The following is a 25,366-nucleotide window of genomic DNA, read 5'->3' as shown; positions in this document are numbered from 1 at the left end:
ACAGGCTACATGCTAAAGGCTACATGCTACAGGTTACAGGCTACATGCTAAAGGCTACATGCTACAGGTTACATGCTACAGGCTACATGCTACAAGGTACAGGCTACATGCTACAGGTTACAGGCTACATGCTAAAGGCTATAAGGCTACAGGTTACATGCTACAAGCTACAGGTTACAGGCTACATGCTACAGGTTACATGATACAGGTTACAGGCTACATGCTAAAGGCTACAAGTTACATGCTACAGGTTACATGCTACAAGCTACAGGCTACATGCTACAGGTTACAGGCTACAAGCTACAGGTTACATGCTACAGGCTACATGCTACATGTTACAGGCTACATGCTACAAGCTACAGGTTACCGACTACATGCTACGGGCTACAAGCTACAGGTTACATGCTACAAGCTACAGGTTACATGCGATAGGCTACATGCTACAAGCTACAGGTTACATGCTACAGGTTACCAACTACATGCTACGGGCTACAAGCTACAGGTTACATGCTACAAGCTACAGGTTACATGCGATAGGCTACATGCTACAAGCTACAGGTTACATGCTACAGGTTACCGACTACATGCTACGGGCTACAGGTTACATGCTACAGGTTACATGCTACAAGCTACAGGTTACATGCTACAGGTTACAGGCTACACGATACATGCTACAGGCTACAAGCTACAGGTTACATGCTACAAGCTACAGGTTACATGCTACAGGCTACATGCTACAGGTTACAAGCTACATGCTACAGGCTACATGCTACAGGCTACATGCTATATCCATGATCCAGGTTGGGGTTAGCATCTGGGAAAACTGATATTAGAGGTCCTTTTAATGATTGTCATCCAGACTGAGATCAACAGGGATCCTGGTGAGGATCCATTTCTGCTCCTGGTTCTGGATGGTTCTGGATGGTTCTGGACTGGAGTGATGTCATCATTCCTAAAACTAACCAGATTCAGGTGTAAAGCTGCCTGAGAAGCTGCTGCGTCTCCAGAGCCAAACCGTCTGATGGACAGGAAACCAGTCCAGGTTCTGACCCACTGCCTGCTGGAGACGGTTCCAGAGACCTGGTGCTGTTTTCTGGTTCTGGTTCAGATTAGCTGAACGTTTTTGGATAAACACGTAGTTTAAGATCTTCGTCCAATCAGGTGAGAGCGTTGGTCAGGAAGAACATGGAGGGTCGTTGAAGAACCCTGGTGGTTCTTATGGCGCAGGTTCTGGTTCCCACTGGACTTCCTGCTTCCTCTAGTGGCCATTAGCATGGATAGGCTAGCACTAGCATCGAATAGGCTAGCACTAGCATCGAATAGGCTAGCACTAGCATCGAATAGGCTAGCGTTAGCTTTGGCTAGGATAGCATTCAAATTTCTGTTGGCATTGGGTAGACTAACTACTAGCATACCAAGGCCAGGGATTACTGCTGGGCAGCGCTGACTGAGAAGACATACTGGACCCAGTAGGTTCTGGTCCCAGAGGTCCCAGTGAACGGGTTTGGTTCTACTGGTTCTGGTCCCAGTGAGGTATTTGCCTCCTGTTGCTGACCTTTTCCTATCGGACCTCTCAGCGCTATCAGCTCCAGATAACGAGACGTTTTCTGCCGACTCCTGATTATGTCCCTGGGAGACCCTGTGGAGCCGATGGGGGGCGGGGGGGGTCTGGAAGAATCTGAGGGTCTATATTAACCCGGTGAATCACGGCGAGCCTGGCATTCCCCGTCTCTCCTTTCACGCCATATAAGTCCTACCCCTCCTCCCGGCCCACGCCCCCTCCCACAATGCCACGCTGCGATCCCCGGCTATTCTTAGCGCCGCGCCGCGCCGCCTCGTCTTCCTCAGCCTTCCTCCTGCCTGTCCATTCAGACGGTTCCTCTCTTCCAGAGCGTCTCTGCGGTTCGGAGCCGAAGATCCGCCTGGAGGAATGAGCTGCTACACGGTGACCCTGCCGGGCCCCGGGCCCTGGGGCTTCAGGCTGCAGGGGGCAAGGACTTCAACATGCCGCTGACCGTCTCCAGGGTAAGCATGGGGTCCGATCTGCAGGGCTCCGGTCAGGCAGAGGGTGCCAATACTTATGGAGGGTGTGAATACTTATGGGGAGGTTCTGGTTGGACAGAGACTCTTTGCTGAACCAATCAGCCTCCAGCTCCGGTTTCATCATCAGGGAGACGTTGCAGTGAAGCTGCTTGTTGCTCCCCATCAGCCCACGACTGGCTGCTGAGTCGGGCTGCTGTGGCCCCCCATAGCCACGGCGATCCTCCAGGGCCCCGGCGGCCCCCATAGCCACGGCGGCCCCCATGGCCCTGGCAATCCTCCATGGCCCAAGTCGCCTCCTGGCGGTCCCCATGGCCATGGCGGCCCCAGTGGCTCCCGGGCCCCCATGGCCCCAGTGGCTCCAGGGGGCCCCAGTGGCCTCCAGGAGGCCCCCATGGCCACAGTGGCCTCCCAGGGCCCCCCATAGCCCCAGCGGCCCCCATGGCCCCGGCGATCCTCCAGGGCCCCGGCAGCCCCCCATGGCCCCAGTGGCCCCCCGGGGCCCCGGCGGCCCCCCATGGCCCCCGTGGCCCCCCGGGGCCCCATGGCCTCCACGGCCCCTGAAAGCAGAGCTGCAGCTTCTAAAACTGGACCGGGTTTATGTTTCCAGAACTCGGTCTCTGAATAGCCGGTTCTGTCTTCACTGCTGAGGAGATGCTGACTTGGCCGCGTTGATGTCTGCTCTGGTTCTGCTGGTTCTGGTTCTACTGGGTCGTTCTGTTTGGTGACTCAGGAAGGAAACTCTAGAACATTAAACCAGAACAATAAAACGGTTTTAATCCAGAAGTGTGGTTCTGCTGAGGTTCTGGAGCCCATGTTGCTCTAACAGTGACCAGTGGTCGGCTCGCTAACTGGAATCAGCTAAGCTAATGCTAAAGTGCTAATCATAAACATTAGTCCTGCTAATGCTAACTCATTCATTCATTCACTTGCTATTTGTTCAGTTCATTTATAAAATAATGCAAGGAGAGGAAACAACAAACTTCAAAATAAGAGCATGAATATAACGATACCTGAAGAATTATTAAGTCGATAAGTAAAACTTCATATTTGTGTGTTCTCCACTGCTAGCTGCCTCTTGACATCAGTCCATCGATTCTCCACAGGCTCTGGTCAGCTGCTGTTGCCATGGTGATTCATTCAGAAACTGGTACCGTTTGTAATGTGGGTCGGTACCAAGTCCTGCTGGAAATCAGTTTCTCTTCAAACCTGTCATCAGAAGAAAGCATGAAAAGCTTCAAATGTTCTGATAGACGGCTGAGTTTGCACTTTTTCCTTCCACTGAACTTTCACACAGTGTCCAGCTCTCAGTAATAGCCTGTGTCGTTAGAATGAGTGTTTTCTGAAAGGTTCTGATCGGTCCAGTAGAACCGTTCTATCAAAAAGACATTCTTATTGGCCCGATCTGATGTTCTGATGGTTGTGATGGTTCTGTTGAGGACCGGTGTCTTACGAAGCCTCTCATGTTCTGCTTGATTTGGACCTGATATTTTTATCCAGCGGGAAGCAGCAGCTCGGTTCTGGTTCTAGCTGTGAGGTCCAGTCTGTTCTGATCAGAGATGAGGTGTAAATAAAACCTGGACCTGGATCTGGACCTGGATCTGGACCGGTCATGGTTCAGTTCAGCTCGGGTTCTGCTGGCTGAAGGTCCAGATTAAACCTCCATCAGAATTAAAGCTTCCAGGTTCTTCCTGCAGTAGAACCCGGCCAGTACCTTCATCGGACCCGCAGAGTTTAGCTTCATACTTCCTCTAGTAGCAGAGCATTAGCGTTAGCATAGCTAGCATTTAGCTAGCGACCGCTGGAGGCTACGTGCAGGTGAAGCTGAACTCACCCCAGGTGTCCTCACCTTCCTGTTGGATCAGCAGGTCAGAGGTCACCTGGGTCACAACCTCATGTGGCATCTTGAGGTTCTGCTGATGTTGGACTTTAAAGGTTCTGAAGGTGCCAGGAGAACCAGAACCATCAGAGACATGAAGCGCTCTTGCAAAAATTAATTTCTATAATTTATTTATTAATCTGGATTATTTAATGTTCTCACAGCATCATCAGCTGTTTATGGGTCAGAACCACCACAGCTCTACCATCAAAGTTATTCCCCCCACATTAGCCTGAGGTGGTTCTGTGGTTCTGTGGTTCTGTGGTTCTGCAGGAGGTTCAGATAAACTAAAGGTTCATGTTGCCATGGTAACCAGCAGGCTATCTGCTGCTGTAGCTGAGCTGCAGTTGGTCAGCAGGGGGCGGGGATCCTTTGGTCTGCTTTATAGCAGCGTTACCATGGAAACAGCAGCAGGCGGCGCCGTCTCTGGTACCAGGACAGATTGGGTTTTTGGTACCAGAAGAACGTTTATATGGGTCCAAACTGCAGGACGGTTCTGGTATAAAGGAATCTGTTGGGTTAAGTTCTGAATGGAAACCCGTCCAGTAAAGGTTCTGTTCATCAGGATGAATGTTCTGGAAAGTCTGCAGAGAATCAGAACCACCTGGTGGTACCAGCTGCTCTGACAGACCTGTTCAACAGAACCAGAACCGGCCATGTGGTCCAGTTCAGTCAGATTAGACGGATTTGGATCATTTGGCCAAACTGCTGAGCAGAACTTCAGCTGATTGTTACAAATTCATTACTCAGTCACACGTTCACCATGTGATTCATCATTCATAAATGTCACAGTTTAAAGCAGAATATTTAATTAGCGAGATAAATATTTACGTTTTACCACTAAATGTTAATTCATCTACAGAAACTGAAGCGTTTCGGTTTCACCAGGAGGAGGTGATGTAGAAGTTAGCAGGCTTTTATTTTGACAGTCCACTTCCCCTTAACAGGAGGGATTTCCACGTTAGCTAAACAGTTAGCTCTGGGCTAGCTAAACAGTTAGCTCTGAGCCAGCTTAACAGTTAGCTCTGAGCTAGCTAAACAGTTAGCTCTGAGCCAACTAAACAGTTAGCTCTGAGCCAGCTAAACAGTTAGCTCTGAGCCAGCTAAACAGTTAGCTCTGAGCCAGCTAAACAGTTAGCTCTGAGCTAGCTAAACAGTTAGCTCTGAGCTAGCTAAACAGTTAGCTCTGAGCCAGCTAAACAGTTAGCTCTGAGCCAGCTAAACAGTTAGCTCTGAGCCAGCTAAACAGTTAGCTCTGAGCTAGCTAAACAGTTAGCTCTGAGCTAGCTAAACAGTTAGCTCTGAGCCAACTAAACAGTTAGCTCTGAGCTAGCTAAACAGTTAGCTCTGAGCCAGCTAAACAGTTAGCTCTGAGCCAGCTAAACAGTTAGCTCTGAGCTAGCTAAACAGTTAGCTCTGAGCCAACTAAACACTTAGCTCTGAGCTAGCTAAACAGTTAGCTCTGAGCTAGCTAAACAGTTAGCTCTGAGCCAGCTAAACAGTTAGCTCTGAGCTAGCTAAACAGTTAGCTCTGAGCCAGCTAAACAGTTAGCTCTGAGCTAGCTAAACAGTTAGCTCTGAGCTAGCTAAACAGTTAGCTCTGAGCCAACTAAACAGTTAGCTCTGAGCCAGCTAAACAGTTAGCTCTGAGCCAGCTAAACAGTTAGCTCTGAGCTAGCTAAATTATTGCTGTTAATTTCTGACTGTAACTTTAGTAATGACACTCCGTACATTTCTCCAAACATCTGAACTGGTTTCCCTTTAAACTGGTTTGTCCATCAGCTGAACTCCGTGTTGGTGCTGCAGCTGCTGCTGCAGCAGCTCTTCGCTCTGCAGGCGTCGGTTTTCCTGCAGCCGCGTCTTCAGCTGCTCCTGTAAACTTCACAGTGAAAGGCGAGCCGCGGTAACCGGACCCGGCCAGCACCGACCCGGCCAGCGGCTCCCACAGCTCCCATTACAGCAGCGGGGCATCCCACATCCGCAGAGCCCAAATTAGACCTGCAGGGATCCAGGTGGATCCTGTAGTGAAGAGGTCAGAGGTCAGAAGGAAACCCGCCAGTTTATACCAGACAAATACAGAAACATCATAAATATTTACCTATTTGAAGCGTTTAGACGTGAGGGCTGCAGCTAAGCAGGTCAGATTTAAGGTCATAAATCAGAAATATTAGATTATTGAGAGAGAATCCATCCCAGAACCAGAACCAGAACCCTTCACATCGGAGCCAGAACGCCTTAGATCACAGCGTAATGGACATCAGCGATTAAAACGTCAGAAACTAGATTAAAGGTCTGCGGCGGGAATTAAACAACAATAACGTCTGAAAGGTCACAGCAGCAGCTGCTCTGTCCGCCATGTTGGTTAAAAACATGGCCGCTGCTCTGTCCGCCATGTTGGTTAAAACATGACCGCTGCTCTGTCCGCCATGTTGGTTAAAACATGGCCGCTCTCTGAGGGCAGCAGCTGCTCTGTCCGCCATGTTGGTTAAAACATGGCCACTGATCTGTCCGCCATGTTGGTTAAAACATGGCCGCTGCTCTGTCCGCCATGTTGGTTAAAACATGGCCACTGATCTGTCCGCCATGTTGGTTAAAACATGGCCGCTGCTCTGTCCGCCATGTTGGTTAAAACATGGCCGCTGCTCTGTCCGCCATGTTGGTTAAAACATGGCCGCTGCTCTGTCCGCCATGTTGGTTAAAACATGGCCGCTGCTCTGTCCGCCATGTTGGTTAAAACATGACCGCTGCTCTGTCCGCCATGTTGGTTAAAACATGGCCGCTCTCTGAGGGCAGCAGCTGCTCTGCATCAGTCAGTGGCTGAAATGAGTAATTTAGCATCTTAGCATTAGCAGAACTAACGTTTATGATTAGCGCTTCAGGGTTAGCATAGCTTAGCTTAGCGCACTACAGTATAATATAAACACAAAATGATTAAAAAATAACTGACTGAATGATCCAGAAACCTGATCGCTATGGAAACGACAGACGGGACCAGCTGATCAGAACCAACCAGAACCGGGGATTATGGTCCGGTCCGACCCGGTTCGTCTCTCGGACAATCCCCGGCGGCCCAGAAACGTGAGCCATGCAGGCTGCGACCCGTATGTGGGTCAGAGAGGCTCCTGGGAAACCGGGCCGCAGCGCCGGCCGCACAGGCCCGGTATTGTTCGGGCTCAGTGAGCAGCTTCCTGTTAAACTCCACGATCTGGTTCTGATTAATCCGGCAGCCAATTGGACCTGGAGCTGAGCTGGGGTCATGAGGTTCTGAAAGGTTCTGGAAGGTCAGAGAGGTTCTGGAGGGTCAGTAAGGTTCTGGAGGTCAGAGAGGTTGATCGTCTGGAGGGACAGAGAGGTTCTGGAGGACAGAGAGGTTCTGATCGGTTCAGGAGGGACAGAGAGGTTCTGGAGGGTCAGAGAGGTTCTGGAGGGTCAGAAAGGTTCTGGAGGGTCAGAGAGGTTCTGATCGGTTCTGGAGGGACAGAGAGGTTCTGGAGGGACAGAGAGGTTCTGATCGGTTCTGGAGGGACAGAGAGGTTCTGGAGGGACAGAGAGGTTCTGATCGGTTCTGGAGGGACAGAGAGGTTCTGATTGGTTCTGGAGGGACAGAGAGGTTCTGATCGGTTCTGGAGGGACAGAGAGGTTCTGATTGGTTCTGGAGGGTCAGAGAGGTTCTGATCGGTTCTGGAGGGACAGAGAGGTTCTGATCGGTTCTGGAGGGTCAGAGAGGTTCTGGAGGGACAGAGAGGTTCTGATCGGTTCTGGAGGGTCAGAGAGGTTCTGGAGGGACAGAGAGGTTCTGGAGGGACAGAGAGGTTCTGGAGGGACAGAGAGGTTCTGATCGGTTCTGGAGGGTCAGAGAGGTTCTGGAGGGACAGAGAGGTTCTGATCGGTTCTGGAGGGTCAGAGAGGTTCTGATAGGTTCTGGAGGGTCAGAGAGGTTCTGGAGGGACAGAGAGGTTCTGGAGGGACAGAGAGGTTCTGGAGGGACAGAGAGGTTCTGATCGGTTCTGGAGGGACAGAGAGGTTCTGATTGGTTCTGGAGGGACAGAGAGGTTCTGATTGGTTCTGGAGGGACAGAGAGGTTCTGATCGGTTCTGGAGGGACAGAGAGGTTCTGATTGGTTCTGGAGTTTTCCACATGATGACGACATGCTGGAGGTTAAAGGTGACTTCTGACAGGTCATGTTCACCTGGAAGGTTCTGACCCGGTTCTCCCCTCTCAGCCCATTCTGACCCGGTTCTCCCCTCTCAGCCCATTCTGACCCGGTTCTCCCCTCTCAGCCCATTCTGACCCGGTTCTGTCTCCCAGCCAGATTATTTGTCCCCAGATTACTGTAATCTGAGTGAATGGATGATAAATCGATTTGTTCTCATTCCACTGATTGTTTCCTGGAACGCCGGCGGTAATCCTCCGTGGCGCTGACCCGTTCTCCGTGTTCTGGCCCGGTTCTCTCTGTGGGGACAGATCTCGCCGGGCAGCAAGGCGGCGCAGGGGAACCTGATCCAGGGCGACGTCATCGTGGCCATCGACGGCGTCGGCACCGAGGGGATGACCCACCTGGAGGCCCAGAACAAGATCAAGATGGCGCATCACAGCCTGGCGCTCACCATGACCAAGTGAGGACCAGAGGTCATCTGAGAGGTCACCTGAGGTCACCTGAGGTCGCCTGAGGTCACCTGAGGTCTCCAAAGGTCACCTGAGGTCACCTGTGGTCGCCAGAGGTCACCTGAGAGGTCACCTGAGGTCGCCAGAGGTCACCTGAGAGGTCACCTGAGGTCTCCAAAGGTCACCTGAGGTCACCTGTGGTCGCCAGAGGTCACCTGAGAGGTCACCTGAGGTCGCCAGAGGTCACCTGAGAGGTCACCTGAGGTCGCCAGAGGTCACCTGAGAGGTCACCTGAGGTCACCTCAGAGGTCGCCAGAGGTCACCTGAGGTCGCCTGAGGTCACCAGAGGTCACCAGAGGTCGCCTGAGGTCGCCTGAGGTCACCAGAGGTCGCCTGAGGTCACCTGAGGTCGCCTGAGGTCACCTGAGAGGTCACCTGAGAGGTCGCCTGAGGTCACCTGAGGTCACCAGAGGTCACCTGAGGTCTCCAGAGGTCGCCTGAGGTCACCTGAGAGGTCACCTGTGGTCGCCAGAGGTCGCCTGAGGTCACCTGAGGTCACCTGTGGTCGCCTGAGGTCACCTGAGGTCACCAGAGGTCACCTGAGGTCACCTGTGGTCGCCAGAGGTCACCTGAGGTCTCCAAAGGTCACCTGAGGTCACCTGTGGTCGCCAGAGGTCACCTGAGAGGTCACCTGAGGTCACCTGAGGTCGCCTGAGGTCACCTGAGGTCTCCAAAGGTCACCTGAGGTCACCTGTGGTCGCCAGAGGTCACCTGAGAGGTCACCTGAGGTCGCCAGAGGTCACCTGAGAGGTCACCTGAGGTCGCCAGAGGTCACCTGAGAGGTCACCTGAGGTCACCTCAGAGGTCGCCAGAGGTCACCTGAGGTCGCCTGAGGTCACCAGAGGTCACCAGAGGTCGCCTGAGGTCGCCTGAGGTCACCAGAGGTCACCTGAGGTCACCTCACCTGCAGAACCGGCAGCGCTCTCATGTTTTTCCTCTGCAGGTCGAAGCGTCCCGTTCCCATGGCGCCGCCCAGAATGGACGCCGTGATTCCCATGATCCCTCACCAGCAGGTAGCTCCGCCCCCTGACTGCAGCATCAGCTGCTCATGGTGCAGAAGCTCTTTGCTGCCTCCAGTGGCGACAGGAGGAACTGCAGCAAATGGCTGTAAACCAGTTAGAGCAGAACAAGTGGAAACGTCTCACCTGGCATCTCAAGGTGAACCATCGAGTGATGTGGCTGCAGCTGACTGGTTGCCATGGAGATTACCTGAGGAGCACACAGGTGCTCGTACTTTACAGAAACGTCACATTTATCTCTTCGGTCTGATCGGATTTTCTGAGATATCTTAAAATATTTCAGCCTCTGTGAGATGAAACTATTTAAAATGTTTTTCACCTCCTGAGATGACTGGTGAGAATATTAAACGTTTCCACTCTGATGGTTTCAGATTTATTAAAAATGAAATGAACGGTTGATCTATTCCTGCTGCTGGATTATCAGTCTGTCTGCCGCACCAATAATCAAACAGCAGAAAACTGATAGATTTACGTTAAAGCAACAATGTAGAGTCAGATGAACCGCTCCCAGCAGCGCAGGGCATTCTGGGTAAATCCAACAAAGCTAACATGCTAGCCTAGCGCTAGCAGCAGAAATGGCTCCTGGTCTAAAGAGAAATCCTCCAACAGCAGCACAGTGCATTCTGGGTAAATCCAACCAAAGCTAACGTGTTAGCCTAGCGCTAGCAGCAGAAATGGCTCCTGGTCTTTAGCCTAAAGAGAAATCCTCCAACCGCTAAAATCCTCCATCTTGTTTCCATCTGGTGAAGAAGGAAGTTGCTCTCAGTGTGTCGTTTCCTTCAGTGGTTCTTGGTGCAGCGCCCCCACAGGCCAGGAGGGGAACAGGTTGGTTTGACTCAGAAGCTGGAGGTGGAGCAGATGTTCTGGTTCCAGTAGAACCGGGTCGACCGGACCATCAGGAGGGAAACAGACTGAATGGAAATGTTTCGGGTTAGAATAAAACCTTCACCGTTAAAAAGTTGCAGTTTTTATTTCTGAATCTGATAGTTTGAAGATAAAATATACCGAAGTGTTAAATATGGTCCAGATTTATATATTTTTTTAAAAAGTGTGATTTTACACTGGAAAAGTCCTGCAGTGAGTTTGTTCCTCAGATGACCCGTCATGTCTCCCCTCCGCCCGCCGCCTCAGGTAAACGGCGGCGCGGCGGCGGCGCCCCAGCCTGCGGCGGCCGGCTCTCCAGGAAGCAGCGGCGCGGCGCCCAGCCCCTGCCACCGGGGGCAGTATAACTCCCCCATCGGCCTGTACTCAGAGGACACTCTGAGGGAGATGGCGGCCATGCAGGCGGGGTACGTAGAGGGAGAGCCACTAACGCTGCTGACCTTTGACCCCTGGGAGGAGGAACCAAACCTGATCAGAACATTTAGAGATGCAGAGGTCCGTTAATCCAGAGCGGCGTTGCTGCAGTGATTCTGCAGCTGGGTTTGGTTACCGTGCCAACGCAGAGGCCGGACACCTGCCGGAGCGAGGGCGTCTCTAAAGGTCAGGGGTCACCCGACCCCACCCCAACACGCACCACAAGGGTTCAGGACTGAGATTATAGACGATGGTTGACTTGGAGAGGGATTAAACCAAAACATTAATCCAGAAGAAACCAAACCTGAAGTCCAGAGTCCAAACGGGCCGGAGATCTGGAGCTGATCCGGTTTGAACACAACGAGAAGCAGAGGGTGGAGGTCTACATCTACCACCTTTAATCTGGTTCTGGACCTGGTTCTGGAACCAGGTTACAGGTTCTGGAATCAAGTTCTGGAACCAAGTTAAAGGTTCTGGACCAGGTTACAGGTTCTGGAATCAAGTTCTGGAACCAGGTTACAGGTTCTGGACCAGGTTACAGGTTCTGGACCAGGTTACAGGTTCTGGAATCAAGTTCTGGAACCAAGTTAAAGGTTCTGGACCAGGTTCTGGAACCAGGTTACAGGTTCTGGACCAGGTTACAGGTTCTGGACCAGATTAAAGGTTCTGGACCAGGTTACAGGTTCTAGAATCAGGTTCTGGACCTGATTACAGGTTCTGGACCAGGTTTCAGGTGGTACCGGCCCGATGGTCCCCCTGCTGTCAGGACGATGTTCCTGCTGGTTTCTTCTTCATGCCTTCATTCAGCCTCTGATGATGTTTCTTCTTCTTCTTCTTCTTCTTCTTCTTCTGTTTGCCTCCAAGGTTTTCTGCGCTGCTCCTCCCAAGTTAGTTTCTGTCTCTGCTGTGTGTCTGACGGTTTGCTGTGGTTCTGCTGGACGTCTGTAGACTAGAACCTGTAGCTGCTGGGACAAACCTCAGAGGGCAGTTCACAGATTTTAGCTGTGAAATTAGAAAACGTTTCAGGATTTAATCTCTTAATTCCTTTTATTTCTGTCTCAGTATCAGAATATCACAGTAATCTGAGTTTTACACCAAATCCAGTTCAGCAGAACTTCTTGGTTTTAGCTTTAAAACCCAAAACCTTCCTGCAGACGGCATGCTGCCCACGTGCATGAGATGGATTACTATTGTTACTGTTATTATTGTTATTATTACTATTATTAATATTACTATTATTATTATTACAATTATTGTTATTACTATTATTATTACTATTAATATTATTACTATTATTATTATTATTACTATTATTGTTACTATTATTATTATTATTACTATTATTGTTATTATTACTATTATTATTATTACTATTATTATTATTATTATTATTGCTATTAATATTATTATTATTGTTATTACTATTATTATTATTACTGTTATTATTATTACTATTATTATTAATATTGTTATTACTATTATTATTATTACTATTAATATTGTTATTAATGTTATTATTACTATTATTATTGCTATTATTATTATTACTATTATTACTATTATTATTTTTATTATTGCTATTAATATTATTATTACTATTGTTATTATTATTGTTATTACTATTATTATTATTACTGTTATTATTATTACTATTATTATTATTATTATTATTGTTATTATTATTACTCTTATTATTAATATTGTTATTATTATTAATATTGTTATTATTATTATTATTACTGTTGTTATTATTATTACTGTTATTATTATTACTATTATTATTATTACTGTTATTATTATTATTATTGCTATTAATATTATTATTACTATTATTACTGAAAGGTTTTTCTTAGAAGTGAAAAGTCACAGAGCTGTTTCTGGTAAAATGAGACTTAATTTAAATTCTTTGACGTTTCTTCAGTTCCGGGTTTCACAATTTGAGGACATTTAGTTATGTTGATTTACAGTAGAGTGTATAGAGCGTCTCCAATGCGTCTCCAATGCGTCTCCAATGCGTCCCCAACGTGTCTCCAATACATCTGCAATACATCTCCAATGCGTCTCCAATGTGTCTCCAATGCGTCCCCAATACATTCCCAATGCATCTCCAATGCGTCCAGAATGTGTCCCAAATACGTCTCCAATATGTCTCCAATACGTCTCCAATACGTCTCTAATGCGTCTCCAATACGTCTCCAATGTGTCTCCAATGCGTCCAGAATGTGTCCCAAATACGTCTCCAATATGTCTCCAATACGTCTCCAATACGTCTCTAATACATCTCCAATGCGTCTCCAATGTGTCCCCAATGCGTCTCCAATGTGTCCCCAATACATCTCCAATACGTCTCCAAAGCGTCTCCAATGTGTCCCCAATGCGTCTCCAATGTGTCCCCAATACATCTCCAATACGTCTCCAATACGTCTCCAATGCGTCTCCAATGTGTCCCCAACGCGTCCCCAATACGTCTCCAGTGCGTCTGCAATGCATCTCCAATGTGTCCTGAATGCGTCCCCAATGCATCTTGACGTTCTGGTTGAGGTCAGTCCAGTCCTGCTTGCTGGTTCTGAGGTGAACCGGGCCTGTGGTGTGTTTGCTGTGAGCATGCAACTTTCTGGTTGGTTCTTCTTCTTCTTCTTGTTTTAAACACAAACCCAGTCGTCCAACCGTCCTGTCCTCCATGTCTTCCTGGTCGTGTCCGTCCTCCCCTCAGCGCCGGCTTCAGCCCCGGCATGCTGATGGACTCGGGCCTGTCGGCCCAGAAGACCATCGAGGTGACGGGTCCGGGCGGGAAGGCCACCATCATCCACGCCCAGTACAACACGCCCATCAGCCTGTACTCGCAGGACGCCATCATGGACACCATCGCCGGCCAATCGCAGGCCAAGGGACACGATGCTGGGTAGGACGCCGCCTGATGTCCAACTCTTTGGACAAGTCGGTGCTTTGGGTAAAGTCTGACCTCTGGGGAGGTTCTGGTTCTGTTGGGTCCAGTTCTAAGCAGCTGAGCTGCCTGAGCTCAGTTCTCAGCTTTTATTCTCCTTTTTTATTCAAAGGTCCGTTTGTTCTCGCTCTGCTGGGTTCTTGGTTGGTTCTGGTTCTGTGAACCCAAGGAGGTACAGATTCTGGTTCTGATTGCTCTACTTGATGACCTTTGCTGTCAGAAGGATCAATATTCACCCAAAATATGAGGACATAACAGGCGGTTCTGATGGTGCTGGTTCTGTTCTGGTACCAGGTTGTTCTGGTTCTTTCCTGGTTTCGGTTCTGTAATATTGTTCTGGTTCTGATCCGCTGATGTGGATCGTGGTTCCCTTCATTCTCTGATGACAGAAAATACAAAACCTGATTTTTATTTTCATTGAAACTCATTAAAATAAAAAAGCAGAAAATCTTTTATTAGGGCCAAACGGAGCAAAATGGACATAAAGTTATTAATAAAGTTATAAAATTACAGGAAAAAGTTTTTTTACTGAGTAAAAGTTTGAATAATTGTCAGAATTTGATGATCAGTTCAAACTTTACTACTAATAATAATAATTTGGTGCCGAATTGTTAAAAGATTAATTTATTTATTAAATTTATACCAAATATAATTTCACAAGATGCTGAAATTTTTTTGTTTTATTTTTAGGAGTTGTCATAAAATTATAACTTTATTCTGCTGATTTAAAAAATATTTCTCAGCCTGATACTTTATACTGATTTATCTTTAATTAGAAACACATGAGATCCTGTACAAGCTGAGATTGACCCTGAATGACCCTGATTGACCCTAAATGACCCAGATTGACCCTGGTTGACCCAGATTGACCTTAAATGACCCAGATTGACCCCTGGTTGACCCCAGATTGACCCTGAATGACCCAGAATGACCCCTGGTTGACCCAGATTGACCTTAAATGACCCAGATTGACCCCTGGTTGACCCCAGATTGACCCTGAATGACCCAGATTGACCCCTGGTTGACCCCAGATTGACCCTGAATCACAAAGATTGACCCCTGAATGACCCAGATTGACCCCTGGTGGACCCAGATTGACCTTAAATGACCCAGATTGACCCCTGGTTGACCCAGATTGACCTTAAATGACCCAGATTGACCCCTGGTTGACCCAGATTGACCTTAAATGACCCAGATTGACCCCTGGTTGACCCCAGATTGACCCAGATTGACCCCTGGTTGACCCCAGATTGACCCCTGAATGACCTTGAGGTCTGCGCGTCTCTGGAGGTGAAAATGTTGGCCTAAGAGAAAATCTCTGAATGTTCTGATCCGGTTCCTCCTCTGATCATTTTCTGATTTATCTTCCTCTTCCCGTCACTAAGCAACCAGTCGAGTCAGTGTGTCTTTAACCAGTTAAACCAGTTAAACCAGTTAACCCAGTTAAACCAGTTAACCCGCTCAGATTGAGGCTCTTCCAGCTCTGTGACTGACCGCTGCTCCTGAAGCGGTTCTGTTCTGACCCGGTCCGGTTCTGGTTGCAGTCGTGTCTCCGTTAGCGACCGGCTGGTGGACAGCGCCTCTCCGGTCTACCAGGCGGTCCGGACCACAGACCAGAACCAGAACCAGAGCGACTGGAGCCGCCGCAGCGCCCAGACCTTCCAGCTGCTGGCCCACCGGACCCACACCGAGCCCAGTAGGTCTGGTTCTGCTGGTTCTGGAGGAGAAACGCGGAGCGATCCATCGGTTCTTTATTTCTGCTTCCAGCTCAGCAGCAGGATGAGGATGAGGAGGTGATGAAGAGGAGCAGGTAGACCCCGCCTCCTCACCTGGGCACAGCCCCTCCCCCACCGCTTACTGACCCAAACCACACCTGCATGCAGTGAGTGTGCGTGGCCAGCAGGGGGGGCTGCAGCTCTGCAGGCTGATCTGGTTCCGCTGGATCCAAAATAGATCCAGAACCTCATGCTGGGAGCTCAGAGCTGCAGATCCAGATCAGAACCATGAGGAGGTTCTGATCCAGAGACGACGTCACGACAGGAAAACTAAAACACACAGAAGACAAACATTACTAAAACCTAACATTTCATGGTACGCCGCTGGGTTTCAGTTACCATGGCAACAGGCAGTTAGAAACCTGAGCAGAAGGTAAAGTTTCCGTTTACCTTCTGCTCAGGTTCCGATCAGAACCGGAACCCTGAGATGATCCTCATGTTGACCCTGAGGACGGAAACCGATGAAATCCTTCAGCCCGAGTTTCTCTGGAGGCGGAAACGGCAGAGAAGCATCGTGTGGCGTCCAACAGGCTCCGCCCACCGGCTCAGCCCACCGGCTCAGCCCACAGGCTCCGCCCACCGGCTCCGCCCACAGGCTCAGCCCACAGGCTCCGCCCACCGGCTCCGCCCACATGCTCCGCCCACAGGCTCCGCCCACAGGCTCCGCCCACCGGCTCCGCCCACCGCCTCCGCCCACATGCTCCGCCCACCGCCTCCTATCTCATCGTCCTCCATCAATCCCGTCGATCCTCCAGGCTCCACTCATCCTGGATCGATGGCAGCAGGTCGGCTGCTTCCTCCACGGTTCATTTGTCTCTGTGAGGAAGATGAAGGAAATTAGATGAAGGTCGACTTCCTGCGGGAAACGGTTTAATAAACCCTGAGTTCATTTCACTCCTTATAAACAGCAGATATGTTAACAACTTACTATTTCTGATGCTTCCTCTGACCCACGAAAAATAACAAACATTGTTCAAAATTATTTGGTTGTTTATTTCTAACTATATTAATTCAGAAGCTTGAAGAAAATCTAATGAACTTCACAGTTTCCACCTTAATGTCCTGAAACTAAATAATATTAACTTTCACTGCATTCAATCTTTTCAACAGCTTCAAACTGTTTATATTATATAATACAAACTAATGTTTTCAGTTGTTTTGTTTTTTTTGCCTGTTTTTGCCCCAAAACAATATTTTCTGAAGAATAAATCCCAAAGTGCCCAATATTTCCCAAGGTTAAACACCAAGAGGTGATAATTGGTGATTAAAAATGAATAACATTGATTATGATGCAAACAGTGAAACATGGAGATGATGTCATGGAGGAACGTCTGACCTCCTCCTCTTCCTCACCGCTCCAGATCCAATAAAGCTCTAATCACATTGATCCAACATCCAGCTGCTGCTCCCAGTCTGGATTCATCCCGGAACATTCCTGACTCCCAGCAGCTCTGGCCTCTGATTGGCTAAGACTCCAGCAGCTCTGGCCTCTGATTGGCTGAGACTCCAGCAGCTCTGGCCTCTGATTGGCTGAGACTCCAGCAGCTCCGGCCTCTGATTGGATGAAACTCCAGCAGCTCTGGCCTCTGATTGGCTGAGACTCCGCAGCTCCGGCTCTGATTGGATGAACTCCAGCAGCTCCGGCCTCTGATTGGCTGAGACTCCAGCAGCTCTGGCCTCTGATTGGCTGAGACTCCAGCAGCTCTGGCCTCTGATTGGCTGAGACTCCAGCAGCTCCGGCCTCTGATTGGCTGAAACTCCAGCAGCTCTGGCCTCTGATTGGCTGAGACTCCAGCAGCTCTGGCCTCTGATTGGCTGAGACTCCAGCAGATCATCAGCAGCTTGTTATTGTGAATGCAGAAGGTTGGCAGGAAGCAGCAGAGGTCAGAGTCAGAGGGTGAGGAAGTGTTGGGGGTTTCCTGTGGATTTCAGTCTGCAGAGAGAGCGGCGGTGCGTTTAAGTGTTTCACAGAGAGTGGGACATCAGGCCGCCTGCTGAGCTGATTGGTCAGTTAGAGGCAGAAATTCCTGAAGAAACTTCGGGATGGTGGTTGGATGGAGAGACTACCTGGTCACTCCAAGCAGCCAATCAGAGGCTCTGTAGCCTGACCAATCAGAGGACAGTCTGTGATGAAGACTCCTCCTAAAGATGAAGGCTCTGAACCTCGACCTCAACGTGTCTCTGTGCTTTTCCAGCCAGTACGGGATGGCCCCGCCCACGCTCCAGGCTCCGCCCCCTCAGCAGTACCAGCCAATGCCGCAGCAGTTCCAGCCGATGCCCCCGCTCTACCAGCAGCCCCCCCCACTCCAAGCCCCGCCCACCCAGCAGAGCTCCATCCAGATCCCCGTTGGCTCCGCCCCCCCGAAGGTGGTCAGCACGGCCTGCATCTACCCCTCCCAGCCAGGTGAGGGAGCACAAATACGGCGGCCACCAGGGGCGCACATCAGCAGATATCAGGCCGTAACCAGAACACCTGGCAGTCAGCCGGAAGGTCAGAGGTCACATCCCTGATTCTCAGTCTCAAAGGCTTCAGCAGAAGTTAAGGTCATGTTGAGTTCAGTACACTAGGTACTGCTAGCTACAAAGCTAACCTGCTAGCTGCTAAAGCACTTTAAACATTAGTTGTGCTAAAGTGCTTCACTGTATGCAGCAGAAAGCGTCATAGCAACACTATAGGAGAAGCTAATGCTAAAACCAGAGTTTTTTCACTCAGCTTCAGTTTATAGCCGTTGAATTTTTCTATCTCTGATGCTGATTCTGCAGTGATGCATTCTGGGTAGCAAGTCATTTCTCTACCTGATGTTATGAGAACAGGAAATGGAACTGCTGCGTAAACAGTCTTCAAAATAAGAGCATGATTATAAACAAACTGGAAGAATTCTTAACGGTCGATAACCAAACTTCAGCGCAAATGTCAAACTTTATTCAACTGAAAGTTTAAAAAATACTCAAGTAAATTAGTGTTTAGAGTTTAGGGGAAGCTAAGTGCGCTAAGCGCTTTCAGAGTGAGGCCGTCTGTGTTGGGTAAAAGGTCTCTGATGCTATCAGACGTTATGCTAACGCCATGTTGCCTGTGGCTCCAGCTCCAGTGCCGCCCCAGCCCCGCCCTGCAGCAGCCGCGCCGGCCCCGCCCCCGCCGCCCCTCCTCCGGGTTCCTCCACCGCCAACCGACCGCCCTGGGTGACCGACACCAACTTCGCTGATAAGTTCGACCCGGGTAAGACCACCAGCTCCTCCGTGAAGGTCCAGCCGCTTCCTACGGCGGCCCCGCCCCCGCCGACGTACATCCCCAACCCGTCCCCCGCCGGGCCACCCGCTCCCAGCCCCGCCCCCGTCACACCGAGCCCCGCCCCCTTCCTTCCTGTGGCGAGGGGCGTGGCCCAAAGAGCAGAGCGGTTCGCCGCCAGCAGCCGCACGCCTCTGTGTTCGGCGTGCAACAGCGTCATTAGGTACGGGCCTCGGCGTTCATCACAGCGGCTCCTTCCGGTCCGTAGTGTGTGACGGTGTTGCTGTGGTCCCCAGGGCCCCTTCCTGGTGGCCCTCGGCCGGTCCTGGCACCCCGAGGAGTTCAACTGCCACTACTGCCACGTCTCCCTGGCCGACGTCAGCTTCGTGGAGGAGCAGAACAACGTCTACTGTGAGAACTGCTACGAGGAGTTCTTTGCTCCGACCTGCGCCCGCTGCAACACCAAGATCATGGGGGTGAGGCAGACCCTGGGTCATAGGTCATCCTGACTTTCCGATGAACTGGTTAGACAGTCACATTGTTTGTGTTTTGGCTTTAAAGCCCTGAGCTGATTGGAACAGGAACACCGCTAACATGAATGAACATGTTGTAAACAGAGTCTGGGCATAGTTAGCAAGCCTGCTAATGCTAATGCTAATGCTAGCACCAAGAATGTCACTGAATGCAAGACGAAATGGCAAAAACAAGGAACATGCAGGATGGCTCTGTCCTCAGGGAGCTAACCGCTAGCATACAGCGCTAACATTAGCAATAGCAGAAGACATGATGCTACTGCTAGCAAGCAATGACCAGGATGTCATAGCAACACAATAATTCATGCCTGAATTAGTTTCTGGTGAATCCTTCTTCATGCTACTGGAGTTACTGAAGCGTTTGTCTTTGCACAAATAGAAACTCGTCCTCTGATGTGGGAACATTTCCAAGAGAAAACATGCGACCTGGTGCTATGAAGCGGTTCTGATGCTGCAGGACGATTCTAATGAGTTAAATGGGTTAACCAAACATTTTGACCTCCATTTGTAGTTTCAACATCCTTGAACCTGGACTACAAAATTACTGCAAGAAATAAAAATGGCAGATTTGTGAAATTGGTTGGTGAGAAATCCAAACAGAAAATAGAGAAATCAAAGTTTACACAAATAATTTTAAGGGCTAAAATGCATCATACGTCTCCTTTTAACATTACAAGAGTTCATTTTTCTGATTTCTGAGTTTCTGAGGCCTTGGTGAGTTTTCCTCTGCTGTTTGCTGCCTCTGTGTTTTTCTTAGTGAAATAACGACGACGTGCTGTTGCAGGAAGTGATGCACGCCCTGCGGCAGACGTGGCACACCACCTGCTTCGTGTGCGCCGCCTGCGGGAACCGTTTGGAAACAGCCTGTTCCACATGGAGGACGGGGAGCCGTACTGCGAGACAGGTAGGCGGGACGGAGCGGGGTCCACAGACAGGGACATGGTCCAGACGGACAGACAGGGACATGGTCCAGACGGACAGACAGGGACATGGTCCTAATGGACAATCAGTGGACAGACAGGGACATGGTCCTAACGGTAAGACAGGGACATGGTCCTAATGGACGGCCAGAGGACAGACAGGGACATGGTCCAGACTGACGATCAGAGGACAGACGGAGGACATTGTCCAGTCTCTCTCATTGATCCACTTGTAGCTTCAGCATCTTTGATCCTTGGAGTAAAAATGATCAATTTGTCCATGACTTAGCAGCTCTGCAGCAAATACTAGCCTGTTAGCATGTTAGCTAACAGGCTAACATGTTAGCCTGTTAGCCATTTAGCATGTTAGCCTTTTAGCATGTTAGCCTGTTAGCCATTTAGCCTGTTAGCCTGTTAGCAGCTTAGCATTGTTCCTTCTGCTCTGTCAGATTACGTCGCCCTGTTCAGCACAAAGTGTCACGGCTGCGACTTCCCGGTGGAGGCTGGTGATAAGTTCATCGAGGCTCTGGGCCACACCTGGCACGACACCTGCTTCGTGTGCGCGGTAAGGGCCGGCCAGAGGCAGAGGTCAGAGGTCAGGCCGCCCTCTAAGAGCTGCTGTCTCTGCAGGTGTGCCACGTGAACCTGGAGGTCAGCCCTTCTACTCCAAGAAGGACAAGCCTCTGTGCAAGAAGCACGCCCACGCCATCAACGTGTAGAGCTGAGCTGACCGAGCAGCCTGCTAATGCTAACCACCAGCTGCTGCTGATGATTCTGCTTCCAGACAGGAAGTCCTGCTGCTGCCTGTGACCGGGTTCAGGTCAGAGACAGCCGGCTCCAAGCTGAATAATCCCTCAAGTTTCAGACGACGGGTTGATGCTGGAAAACATTTAACGTCACGTTTAGTCGTTAATAAAGTTTGATGTTTAACACAAAGTTTAGATTTTAAATCTGTGCCATTTTATTATTCTAGACAGAGATCAAAGTTTCTGTTTTATGTTTTAATCAACCTGCAGATGTGCCTGTTTGACTTCATGACTTTTATTACGCATAAAGGAGGAGTTAGGTTCTGGTTCTGGTTCTGGGTTCAGTTCTGGGTTCAGTTCTGGGTTCAGATCGGATTCGGTTCTGGTTCTGGTTCTGGTTCTGGTTCTGGTGCCGATCACTGAACTCAACAGCATCAGATCTAGAAACTTTCTTCTGGTGAAGCTTTTCTGTCTGCAGCAGCTTCATGTCAGACCCAGGAAACGATAAGGAGCCGTTTCCTGTGAGGACCTGCAGGGGGCGCTGCTGCAGCCTGAGCTGCTGCTGCATGAGCTGCTGCTGCAGCCTGAGCAGCTGCTGCAGCCTGAGCTGCTGCTGCTGCTGCAGCCTGAGCTGCTGCTGCAGCCTGAGCAGCTGCTGCAGCCTGAGCAGCTGCTGCAGCCTGAGCTGCTGCTGCAGCCTGAGCTGCTGCTGCTGCTGCAGCCTGAGCTGCTGCTGCAGCCTGAGCTGCTCCAGGCTGAGCTGCTGCAGCTGATCCTCCGTCTTCAGCTGAAACTTTTCTATTTATTGATCGCTGAGTTTGTTTTGAAGTGTGTATTTAGATTTTTTCTATCTGAACTGTAAACGTGGCTGAGCTGCTGCAGATCAGACGCTCAGGTGTAACGGGTCCGTTCACGCTGCAGAACTTCAGAACCACTTCCTCTGGGTTTCAAGAGGCTGCTGCAGCTTCAGGTAAATCCCACATAAACACAGAAATGCAGACAATCAGCTCCACTGTCTGCTTTTCTATCCTGATGAACGTTTAATAAAAGAAAAACAATAAAAATGTAGTTGGACGAGCCGTAAATCTGAAAGTTTGATCAGAACCTGGACCAGAAACCAGTTTGGTTTCTGGAACTGAGATTATTTTGGACCAGAGAAACGAAGCTGCTAACTATAATACTGTTAGCGTCTCCTTGTGGCCAGTAGAAGAACTGCAATTAGATGTATCTTCGCCTCCATCTCTGTTTCTTTGAGTCGGTAAGCACCAGCCTCAGCAGGTTTCTGCTAACATCCAGACCTCTGCTGTCAGAAAGAACATCGGCCAACAGGACAGAATCATCTGCATACAGGCGAATATTAAATATTAAATGCTGCGTTTGCTAAACCGCTGCGTTGGCCGAGTAGCTGCTCAGAAAACAAACCTGCTGCCAGAGACCCGAGGTGAATATTCAGGTGGTTTGCATTATAGCCTGGGATGCAACTCAACAGTTTGAAACAATGTTTGAAAGTTATTTTGACTTTAATCCTCATGTTTGTAACAACTGGTTGTGTTTTCTGATCTGACTCTGTAATTTGGTTTAACGTTCTCACAGAAATCATGAAAGTGTTACAATTAGCAAGTTATTGGTAATTATTGGGGTAAAATGCTTTTCATTTATGGATTATACTCCTGTTTATAGCAGCCTCTACTGGCCGCTGAAGAAACTGCAGCCATACCAAGCCAAAAAAAACGTAACTAAAGTCAGATCTATAATTGAAATGTTTATTATTAATGGAGCAAACAAAGGCAGAATGGTTTCTGATCCATGTTCTTTAGGCTGTGTGAACAGAGGCTCTTCTAAAACCCAGTAGCAGTACCTGCAGCGGCCACAGGTGTCGCCAGAATCCACCTGACAACATGTGAGACAAGTCATCTCAGTCCGACGGAGAGTTAGAATTTAACTTACAAAGATAACCCATAATATTACCAGAGGAAAGTCGTAAGATTGTGAGAAAATGTTTAAATTGGAGCGAAGCCTGGTCAGACCCGCTCAGCCGGTCGTTTCAAAGATAATAAAGGTCTAAATATTATTTCCTTATTTGTCAAATGGATCCCAAATCACAACATGCTGAACATTCCTCATGTAACGCAGCGCCAGGCGGATTACATAAATTATTCTGATCATATCATGACTTCATTCTGGTCTTATTACAACTTTACGGTTGTTCAAACTTTTTCTTGTAATATTTTTCATATTATTACAATTTATTCTCGTATTAGTCGTTTTACAACTTTCTTCTGCTATAATATGAGTTTATTCTTATTATGAATTTATTTATGCGACATTTTTCTTGTAGTTTATGATTCTATTCCTGTGTTTCGGACTATTCTTGTATTATTACAACTTTATTGTGAAAATACGACATTATTCTTGTGCTGTTTAAACTTTATTGTTGGAGTTTTGTTGTGATATTCTGACTTTATTTTCTAATTATTTCGACTATTGTCATATACCTTCTTTCTCACACTATTACGACTTTATTTTGATAATATTTTGACTTATTCTTGTATTATTTCAACCTTTTCGCTTGTAAAATGATCTCATTCTCCCATTTTTAGGCTCTTTCCATCTTTTGTCTCGTTGTAGCGCCATCTGCTGGTGGTTCAAGGATCTGCACTAAAACAGTGAAGTTCTGCAGAGTGAACTCGGTTTCCCTGAATGTTTGGTTCTGTTTTAAAGATCATTGTAGTTTCTGAGCGCAGATCCGCGTCGGACTCGGTTTTCTGTGTTGAGTTTTTCCTGCGTCTCGTCCTTTATACGGTTTGTTTTCAGGGTTCATGCAGAGCAGGAGGAGAAGCTGAGCTCAGTTTGAATGGCCTCATGTCAGCAGGTGAATAAAGCACCTCCAACACAATCACCTGGTCGTTTCATTCTTTGAAATCTAATCATTCGTTGCTCAGTAAGAAACGAGATTCATTAAAACATTTAAATAAGTGAAAATAAGGAGAATTCTTCCTGTTCTGACTTTTTTTACCTCTATTCAGTTCCTGTTTCTGAAACTGACTAATCTGAGCTGCAGATGTCAAAATCACAATGATTCACTTTTAACCGACATTATTGCAACAATCCGCAGTTTATTTTATACTTATTGCCACCAGAGGGCCGCAGAGTCACCTTTGGTGGTGATTTCAAAATAAAAGCCCGTCCAAAACAACTGGGCGGCAATTTACACAGAGGAGGAAACATGCAAAGATGTCTCACTCTGCTTGTTTTATAACATATCAAAGAATTGAAGTAATTATATTTTTAAAAACATAATGAACTAAACTTTACTGTCACTTTCACAGCTTTTGCACCCAGTTCTAATTCAATAATACTTTTAGATTAAATTGTTAAATAGTGAAGTAGCTATAGGCTGGTTATTTAAACTTGTGTTTTCTGGTCTATATTAACCTCAATTTAATTAAATTGTAAATATGTACCTTTATAATATTAAGTTGCTCTCAATATTTATGCAATATTTAATTTCTTGTTTTTATTTTTAATAAGCTTGAGGTATTTCTGTGTAAAATATTGATGAAAAAGATTAATACAGTTTTGAATAAGGTAACAATATGTAGGTAAAGTAAATTGAGTTAGATGCTTTCCAGATGTACAGTGATACGTGTGATCTTGTTATCAAAACAATTTATGAAAATTAACTGAATGCACATTTTAGTTTAGCTTTTAATTTGAAAATCCAGCTTTCTTTCACTCTGGTTTCCACTGTTTTCCTTCTCTGAAAATTGAAATAAAACAGAAACTGTAGCTGAAATCAGGAATCTGATGGGAGTCTGACCTCACTGAGCGACCCAGAGTTTAATATCCAACATGGCGGCAAGTGACTAAACAGCCAAAAAGAATGCTAACAATCTATTAGCATAGAATGGATTTATGTGGGAACAGCTTCCAGGTTTGTGTGACAATAAATCGAAAGCAACATTTTCCGTGACAAAAATCACACAGGGTAAGGCATCCTGTAAAACAAATTATCTATGTCAAATTTACTGTCCTTCAATCTTGCAAAAAGAAATCAGAGTGAGTTGTCGCGTTTTAGAGATGATCTACGTCGCATTTTGATCTCCTTCGTAATGGCAGCAGCAGAAACAGAGTAAGGCGTCCTGTTCGGGAGAGGATCTCTGCCAGGTTTGTACCGAGCAGCAGCAGAAACAGAGTAAGGCGTCCTGTTCGGGAGAGGATCTCTGCCAGGTTTGTACCGAGCAGCAGCAGAAACAGAGTAAGGCGTCCTGTTCGGGAGAGGATCTCTGCCAGGTTTGTACCGAGCAGCAGCAGAAACAGAGT

General features: G+C 48.2%; 1 protein-coding gene across 1 annotated transcript; it reads left to right on the top strand.

The window, feature by feature from the left end:
* Positions 1-1,751: 1,751 nt before the first annotated feature.
* LOC103477367 (LIM domain-binding protein 3) lies at positions 1,752-21,185 on the top strand. The gene is given in 16 exon segments (XM_081616390.1): positions 1,752-1,982; positions 1,985-2,025; positions 8,384-8,535; positions 9,528-9,597; positions 11,764-11,786; positions 13,613-13,801; positions 15,388-15,539; positions 15,611-15,653; positions 17,814-18,022; positions 18,702-18,757; positions 18,760-19,320; positions 20,162-20,222; positions 20,225-20,281; positions 20,747-20,862; positions 20,928-20,943; positions 20,946-21,185. Coding segments are annotated over 16 exon segments (1,869 nt in total). The 5' UTR covers positions 1,752-1,930; the 3' UTR covers positions 21,017-21,185.
* Positions 21,186-25,366: the final 4,181 nt, after the last annotated feature.

The sequence above is a fragment of the Poecilia reticulata genome, chromosome 15 (assembly GCF_904066995.2).
Source record: "Poecilia reticulata chromosome 15, P_reticulata-male-v2, whole genome shotgun sequence".
In the NCBI taxonomy this organism is placed as follows: Eukaryota; Metazoa; Chordata; class Actinopteri; order Cyprinodontiformes; family Poeciliidae; genus Poecilia; species Poecilia reticulata.
Note: the sequence above shows the minus strand (reverse complement) of the source record. Positions and strands in the feature narration are given on the sequence as shown.